The 9431-nt window shown below is 44.6% G+C and overlaps 1 protein-coding gene across 1 annotated transcript; it reads left to right on the top strand.

Moving 5' to 3' along the window:
• Positions 1 to 8259: 8259 nt before the first annotated feature.
• On the top strand, positions 8260 to 9129 carry LOC109754882 (putative gamma-glutamylcyclotransferase At3g02910). Its single transcript, XM_020313772.4, has one exon. It carries the CDS (start codon positions 8366 to 8368, stop codon positions 8924 to 8926), a length of 561 nt encoding a protein of 186 aa, XP_020169361.1. The 5' UTR covers positions 8260 to 8365; the 3' UTR covers positions 8927 to 9129.
• The last annotated feature ends 302 nt before the right edge of the window (positions 9130 to 9431 follow it).

Here is a 9431-nt window from a genome sequence, read left to right as displayed (position 1 = left end):
CTGTAGGGGCAGCAAGGCACGTATTGTATTGTTGCCATCGAGGATAACAAGATGGGGTTTTTTATCATATTGCATGAATTTATCCCTCTACATCATGTCATCTTGCTTAAGGCGTTACTCTGTTTTTATGAACTTAATACTCTAGATGCATGCTGGATAGCGGTCGATGAGTGGAGTAATAGTAGTAGATGCAGGCAGGAGTCGGTCTACATGTCTCAGACGTGATGCCTATATACATGATCGTACCTAGATATTCTCATAACTATGCTCAATTCTGTCAGTTGCTCAACAGTAATTCGTTCACCCACCGTAAAATACTTATGCTCTCGAGAGAAGCCACTAGTGAAAACTATGGCCCCTGGGTCTATCTTCATCATGTTAATCTTCCAACACTTAGTTATTTCCTTTTCTTTTTACTTTGCTTTTATTTTACTTTGCATCTTTATCATAGAAATACCAAAAATATTATCCTATCATATCTATCAGATCTCACTCTCGTAAGTGACCGTGAAGGGATTGACAACCCCTTATCGCGTTGGTTGCGAGGATTTATTTGTTTTGTGTAGGTGCGAGGGACTCGCGCGTAGCCTCCTACTAGATTGATACCTTGGTTCTAATTAAACTGAGGGAAATACTTACGCTACTTTGCTGCATCACCCTTTCCTCTTCAAGGGAAAACCAACGCAGTGCTCAAGAGGTACCAAGAAGGATTTCTGGCGCCGTTGCCGGGGAGGTCTATGCAAAAGTCAACATACCAAGTACCCATCACAATCCCTTATCTCCCGCACTACATTATTTGCCATTTGCCTCTCATTTTCCTCTCCCCCACTTCACTCTTGTCGTTTTATTCGCCCTCTCTTTTTCGTTCGCCTCTTTTTGGTTTGCTTGTCGTTATGGCTAGTCCTCTATCTTCTCCGTTGTCTCCCGAGAATGAAGTTTTAAATTTTAAACAAAGGGAGGGAGAAAATCTAAAAGATGCTTGGTATAGAATTTGCAATGCTCAAAATAGATCTACCAGGAAGCAATCTACTTCCATTCTTCTCCGCAATTTTTATGTAGGCGCTAATCCTTGGTATAGATATATTCTTGATACCATTACCGGAGGGAATTTCTTGGGTAGCCATACTTTTGACTCTTATAATGCTATGATAGATTTATTTGGCTCACCACCTCTCTTGGTTAATGGAACTATGTTAACTTTGGAGCATGTAATGCAAAGACTTGAAATTATTGAAAACAATGTTGCTACCGTAGAGTTAATTGAAAATCTTGATAAAAAGATCCACAACCAAATTACCCAATATGGATCTAAGGTAGGAGTCACTTTGAAAAATATTAAGGAGAAGGAACCCATAGTTAATAAAAAAATAAATCAAGATTCCACTAGAATCTATAAACTTGAGGGAATCATTACCAACTTGGGAACCGCTTTTTCTTCCGTAAAGAATACTCCTAGTCATCCCACTAAAATTGCCAAGCTTATGTATGTTCCTAAAAATAAGGGTGAATCCTCTAGTAAGGAAACTGCGGATCTCAAATCTATAAGTATTCATCCCAATCTTTTTGCTATCATTAAGGAACCATTTGCTACAAACGAATTTTTCGATCTTGTGCCTAAAAGTTTGATAATTAATAAAAAGAAAGGAACTCTTAAGGGTGATAGATGTCTTATTGAAGAATTGCCTACCAAAGATGGCAACACCTAGATCTATCCTTGCTTTTATGCCTAGCTAGGGGCGTTAAACGATAGCGCTTGTTGGAAGGCAACCCAATTTTATTTTTAGTTTTTTTGCTTTTTTCTTCTGTTTAGGAATAAATATTTGTTCTAGCCTCTGGTTAGATGTGTTTTTATGTTTTAATTAGTGTTTGTGCCAAGTTAAACCTATAGGATCTTCTTGGATGATAGTTATTTGATCTTGCTGTAATTTCCAGAAACTTTCTGTTCACGAAAATAATTGTTAAAAATCACCAGAACGTGATAAAATAGTGATTCCAATTGCTGCTGATAAATAAACAAATTTTCTAGGTCTTCCTATTTTGTCTGATGTTTTGGAGTTCCAGAAGTTTGCGTTAGTTACAGATTACTACAGACTGTTCTGTTTTTGGCAGATTCTGTTTTTCGTGTGTTGTTTGCTTATTTTGATGAATCTATGGCTAGTAAAATCGTTTATAAACCATAGAGAAGTTGGAATACAGTAGGTTTAACACCAATATAAATAAAGAATGAGTTCATTACAGTACCTTGAAGTGGTATTTTGTTTTCTTTCGCTAACGGAGCTCACGAGATTTTCTGTTGAGTTTTGTGTTGTGAAGTTTTCAAGTTTTGGGTGAAAGATTAGATGGATTATGGAACAAGGAGTGGCAAGAGCCTAATCATGGGGATGCCCATGGCACCCCCAAGATAATCTAAGGAGACCATAAATCCAAAGCTTGGGGATGCCCCGGAAGGCATCCCCTCTTTCGTCTACTTCCATCGGTAACTTTACTTGGAGCTATATTTTTATTCACCACATGATATGTGTTTTGCTTGGAGCGTCTTGTATGATTTGAGTCTTTGCTTTTTAGTTTACCACAATCATCCTTGCTGTACACACCTTTTGAGAGAGCCATACATGATTTGGAATTTGTTAGAATACTCTATGTGCTTCGCTTATATCTTTTGAGTTATATAGTTTTGCTCTAGTGCTTCACTTATATCTTTTAGAGCACGGTGGTGGATTTGTTTTATAGAAACTATTGATCTCTCATGCTTCACTTAGATTATTTTGAGAGTCTTTAATAGCATGGTAATTTGCTTAAATAATCCTAATATGCTTGGTATTCAGGAATAGTAAAAATTCTTATGAGTGTGTTGAATACTATGAAAAGTTTGATGCTTGATAATTGTTTTGAGATATAAAGATGGTGATATTAGAGTCATGCTAGTTGAGTAGTTGTGAATTTGAGAGATACTTGTGTTAAAGTTTGTGATTCCCGTAGCATGCACGTATGGTGAACCGTTATGTGATGAAGTCGGAGCATAATTTATTTATTGATTGTCTTCCTTATGAGTGGCGGTCGGGGACGAGCGATGGTCTTTTCCTACCAATCTATCCCCCTAGGAGCATGCGCGTAATACTTTGCTTTGATAACTTGTAGATTTTTGCAATAAGTATATGAGTTCTTTATGACTAATGTTGAGTCCATGGATTATACGCACTCTTCTTCCTTCCACCATTGCCAGCCTCTCTAATACCGCGCACTTTTCGCCGGTATCATACACCCACCATAAACCTTCCTCAAAACAGCCACCATACCTACCTATCATGGCATTTCCATAGCCATTCCGAGATATATTGCCATGCAACTTTCCACTGTTCCGTTTATTATGACACGCTCCATCATTGTCATATTGCTTAGCATGATCATGTAGTTGACATCGTATTTGTGGCAAAGCCACCGTTCATAATTCTTCCATACATGTCCTTCTTGATTCATTGCATATCCCGGTACACCGCCGGAGGCATTCATATAGAGTCATATTTTGTTCTAAGTTTCGAGTTGTAATTGTTGAGTTGTAAGAAAATAAAAGTGTGATGATCTTCATTTTTAGAGCATTGTCCCAAGTGAGGAAAAGGATGATGGAGACTATGATTCCCCCACAAGTCGGGATGAGACTCCAGACGAAACAAAAGAGGCCATAAAAAAAGGGAAAGGCCCAAATAAAAAAAATGAATGAGAGAAAAAGAGAGAAGGGACAATGTTACTATCCTTTTACCGCACTTGTGCTTCAAAGTAGCACCATGATCTTCATGATAGAGAGTCTCTCATTTTGTCACTTTCATATAGTAGTGGGAATTTTTTTCATTATAGAACTTGGCTTGTATATTCCAATGATGGGCTTCCTCAAAATGCCCTAGGTCTTCGTGAGCAAGCGAGTTGGATGCACACCCACTTAGTTTCCTTTTGTTGAGCTTTCATATACTTATAGCTCTACTGCATCCGTTGCATGACAATCCCTACTCACTCACATTGATATATATTGATGGGCATCTCCATAGCCCGTTGATACGCCTAGTTCATGTGAGACTATCTTCTCCTTTTTGTCTTCTCCACAACCACCATTCTATTCCACATATAGTGCTATGTCCATGGCTCACGCTCATGTATTGCGTGAAGATTGAAAAAGTTTGAGAATCTCAAAAGTATGAAACAATTGCTTGGGTTGTCATCGGGGTTGTGCATGATTTAAATACTTTGTGTGGTGATGATAGAGCATAGCCAGACTATATGATTTTGTAGGGATAACTTTCTTTGGCCATGTTATTTTGAGAAGACATAATTGCTTTGTTAGTATGCTTGAAGTATTATTATTTTATGTCAATATTAAACTTTTGTTTTGAATCTTCCGGATCTGAATATTCATACCACAATTAAGAAGAATTACATTGAAATTATGCCAAGTAGCACTCCGCATCAAAAATTCTGTTTTTATCATTTACCTACTCGAGGACGAGGAGGAATTAAGCTTAGGGATGCTTGATACGTCTCCAATGTATCTATAATTTTTTATTGCTCCATGCTATATTATCTACTGTTTTGGACATTATTGGGCTTTATTATTCACTTTTATATTATTTTTTGGACTAACCTATTAACCGGAGGCCCAGCCCAGAATTGCTATTTTTTGCCTATTTCAGTGTTTCGCAGAAAAGGAATATCAAACGGAGTCCAAACGGAATGAAACCTTCGGGAACGTGATTTTTAGGAAGAATATGATCCAGGAGACTTGGACCCTACGTCAAGAAACAAAATAGGAGGCCACGAGGTAGGGGGCGCGCCTACCCCCCAGGGCGCGCCCTCCACCCTCGTGGGCCCCCTGTTGCTCCACCGACGTACTCCTTCCTCCTATATATACCTACGTACCCCCAAACGATCAGAAACAGAGCCAAAAACCTAATTCCACCGCCGCAACCTTCTGTACCCACGAGATCCCATCTTGGGGCCTGTTCCGGAGCTCCGCCGGAGGGGGCATCGATCACGGAGGGCTTCTACATCAACACCATAGCCCCTCCGATGAAGTGTGAGTAGTTTACCTCAGACCTTCGGGTCCATAGTTAGTAGCTAGATGGCTTTTTCTTTCTTTTTGGATCTCAATACAATGTTCTCCCCCTCTCTCGTGGAGATCTATTCGATGTAATCTTCTTTTGCGGTGTGTTTGTTGAGACCGATGAATTGTGGGTTTATGATCAAGTTTATCTATGAACAATATTTGAATCTTCTCTGAATTCTTTTATGTATGATTGGTTATCTTTGCAAGTCTCTTCAAATTATCAGTTTGGTTTGGCCTACTAGATTGATCTTTCTTGCAATGGGAGAAGTGCTTAGCTTTGGGTTCAATCTTGCGGTGTCCTTTCCCAGTGACAGTAGGGGTAGTAAGGCACGTATTGTATTGTTGCAATCGAGGATAACAAGATGGGGTTTTTATCATATTGCATGAATTTATCCCTCTACATCATGTCATCTTGCTTAAGGCGTTACTTTTTTTATGAACTTAATACTCTAGATGCATGCTGGATCGCGGTCGATGAGTGGAGTAATAGTAGTAGATGCAGGCAGGAGTCGGTCTACTTGTCTCGGACGTGATGTCTATATACATGATCATACCTAGATATTCTCATAACTATGCTCAATTCTGTCAATTGCTCAACAGTAATTCGTTCACCCACCGTAAAATATTATGCTCTCGAGAGAAGCCACTAGTGAAACCTATGGCCCCCGGGTCAATCTTCATCATATTAATCTTCCAACACTTAGTTATTTCTTTGCTATTTACTTTGCTTTTATTTTACTTTGCATCTTTATCATAAAAATACCAAAAATATTATCCTATCATATCTATCAGATCTCACTCTCGTAAGTGACCGTGAAGGGATTGACAACGCCTTATCGCGTTGGTTGCGGGGATTTATTTGTTTTGTGTAGGTGCGAGGGACTCGCGCGTAGCCTCCTACTAGATTGATACCTTGGTTCTCAAAAACTGAGGGAAATACTTACGCTACTTTGCTGCATCACCCTTTCCTCTTCAAGGGAAAACCAACGCAGTGCTCAAGAGGTAGCAAGAACCACCCCGATTGCCACCCCTTCACGGTCTCCACATAGGAGCCTTCGAGCCAGGTGACGTTGGGCATTCTGCCCACCATGGCGCCTCCGCACTCCGCTTGCTGGCCGACCACCACCTTTGGTTTCACGTTGAAGGTCTTCAGCCATAGGCCGAAGTGGGGCTTGATGCGGAGGAAGGCCTCGCACACGACGATAAACGCCGAGATGTTGAGGATGAAATTGGGGGCCAGATCATGGAAGTCCAACCCGTAGTAGAACATGAGCCCACGGACAAATGGGTGGAGAGGAAATCCCAGTCCGCGGACGAAGCGGGTGAGGAATACAACCCTCTCATGGGGTTCTAGAGTAGGGACGATCTGCCCCGCGTCTGGGAGCCGGTGCGCGATGTCTGCGGCCAGGTATCCGGCTTCCCGGAGCTTCGTAATGTCCTCCTCCGTAACGGAGGAGACCATCCACTTGCCTCCCACTCCGGACATGTTTGGGACGGCTTTGCGGAGAAGATGAGAACTTGGGCGCTGGAGCTCGAGTGCGCGTGAATGGATGGGCAGGGGAAGAAGAAGGTGTGGGTGAAAAAGAGGAATCCTTGTCCCTTTATAAAGGCGGTAGAAACTGTGCGCCTCCCCACTTGCCCTGTAAAATCGCTTATTCCCAAAGCGCCGCGATTGATGGCACGGTTGGGTTACCCACACCCGTATTGATGAGAATCTTGTGATAAGGGGACACGATCTCTGCTTCGACAAGACGTGCCAACAAAACCGCCTCGCAATACGTGCTGTAGCTGGTTGTGAAAAATGGTTTGAATAATGACCGGGGCGTGGCGTGATGTCACGCTATGAAATTTGTCAGCAAGTTAGATTTGTGGGATATTGTACTCTCTACGCTAGTATGTGGAATTTGTTTTGCAGAGCCGGGCACGATCCTTGTGTTCATAATCTTCTATGGAGTATTCGGAGGAGGAACCCGCCTTGCAATGCCGAAGACAATCTGCGCGCCGGACTCATCGTCATTGAAGCCTGGTTCAGGGGCTACTAAGGGAGTCCTGGATTAGGGGGTACTCGGACAGCCGGACTATTGGACTATGAAGATACAAGATTGAAGACTTCGTCCCGTGTCCGGGTGGGACTCTCCTTTGCGTGGAAGGCAAGCTTGGCAATTCGGATATGTAGATCTTCTCCCTTGTAACCGACTCTGTGTAACCCTAACCCCCTCCGGTGTCTATATAAACCGGAGGGTTTAGTCCGTAGAACAACAATCATAATCATAGGCTAGCTCCTAGGGTTTAGCCTCTACGATCTCGTGGTAGATCAACTCTTGTAATACTCATATCATCAAGATCAATCAAGCAGGAAGTAGGGTATTACCTCCATCGAGAGAGGCCTGAACCTGGGTAAACATTGTGTCCCCCGCCTCCTGTTACCATTAGCCTTAGACGCACAGTTCGGGACCTCTACCCGAGATCCGTCAGTTTTGACACCGACAGTAGGGTAACACCGGCGAGAGGGAGGAGAGAGAAGCCGGCATCGCCATCCAAGGCCTTGGAATGCAAGGAGTTTTCATCTACTCCCTTCGTTTCATAATATAAGAGCGTTTTACATTTGCATTTTCTCTTTTAAGCTTGGCACGCATATCTTTGCTTGGTCTGGTCGATTCGGTCGAGAGGGAGGTTGGTGCAAGCTAGCGGGCCGTACACGCCGTGCTCGAGAGGGAGAATCTTTCTAGGCCGATGAGAAAATCTCCGTCACGTGCTGGATGTCTCCACGTTTTCTTGTTCTCATCTGGCCGGCCACCACGTGACACAAGCCTCGATCCGCATCGGTCGGACTCAAACTTTGAAGATTGAACCGATCTATCCATTATCCAACATGCATATCTCCATCGATCGAACATGCATATGTTGTTCGTCGGGCCAGCTCCAGCTAAGCTAACCACGACGAATGAGACAGCTGAAATTCAAATACCAATTTGAAAAAGCTGAACCAGAATTAATTTTCAATCAGAAAAGTTTGAATGAGACAGACGGAGCGTGGGTGGATGTCACGAGGTGAGGTGACCGTGACCGAGACGAAAGCTACGGTCGCGTCGCCGATGGCCGGCGAGGTGGGGCCCGCGCCACGTCGACCACCAGCCCACCTCGCGTCCCCAATAAATGCAGCGCCCACCGCGCCAACCTACCAGACGAGACCAGACGAGGCGGCCAGCCAAGCCAACCAAATCTTTATCGTCCCCTGCCAATCAGCTCCGTCCATCCATCTCCCCCCTTCCTATGGGCGCGGCCGAGCAGCATCAGCACCCGCCGGCGCCGGAGGGGGAGAAGAAGACTTTGGTGTTCACGTACGGCACGCTGAAGCGGGGCTTCTCCAACCACGGGCTGCTGCAGGACCTTGCGCGCGCGGGGGACGCGGCCTTCGTTGCCGCCGCCTCCACGGCCGCCCCGCTGCCGCTCGTCTGCGGGCCCTACCGCGTCCCCTTCCTCCTCAACCTCCCCGGTGATGGCCAGCGCGTCAGGGGCGAGCTCTACTCGGTGACCGCCAGGGGCCTCGCCCGGCTGGACGAGCTCGAGGGCGTCTCACGGGGGCACTACGAGCGCCTCCCCATCTCCATCGTTGTGGAGGAGCGGGAGGGGGAGGAGGGAAGGGCCGTGGAGGGCGCGGTGGCGTACTACGCGCACCGCGGGTACGCGGCGGAGATGTGGGCGCGGAGCGGGCGGAGGGGCCACGCCGAGTACTCGCCGGCGGTCGCCGCCGGGTACGTCCGCCGCGTCGACCGGCCCCAGCACCTCACCTTCCTCGACCAGATCCGCGTCTTCGTATCCTCCCACTCCTAGCGCGAGATTGCGACGACGACCGTACGCTCGAGGTTTCAGATTGGGTCTTGTGTCATGTTGCTTCTGCGCTTATCTCATTGCTGAAAGATGCGTGCCGTGCCAGATCGATATATAGGAACACTTATCAAGGTACCAATAATAATTGTTGGCATGTGCATCCATATTTGTTGTTCCTTGGTGTGAGTGACCTGACTCGTGTGATACTACTCTGCTTCACCCTTCTTCAATTATGTGTCATGTACTACATATACTCGACGTTTACGGGATGCCCGACAAGTAGCCAAGTACTCCCTCCGTCCGAAAATATTACGTCTAGATACATTTTTTTATTATCCATTTTTATGACAAGTATTTCCAGAAGAAGGGAGTACTATTTCAGTAGGTGTTGTGTGATCTCTGGCTCAAACGCTAGACCGATGAATAAACTCGACTTTCAGTTTTCAGTATTGCGCGAGTGTTGTGATCTATAAACACGTGTTTTTAGAACGCTTGAGTGACACAAAAA

This window comes from Aegilops tauschii, chromosome 5 (assembly GCF_002575655.3).
Source record: "Aegilops tauschii subsp. strangulata cultivar AL8/78 chromosome 5, Aet v6.0, whole genome shotgun sequence".
Taxonomy (NCBI): domain Eukaryota; kingdom Viridiplantae; phylum Streptophyta; class Magnoliopsida; order Poales; family Poaceae; genus Aegilops; species Aegilops tauschii.
The sequence above is the reverse complement of the archived record's forward strand: the minus strand, read 5'-3'. Positions and strand labels throughout refer to the sequence as shown.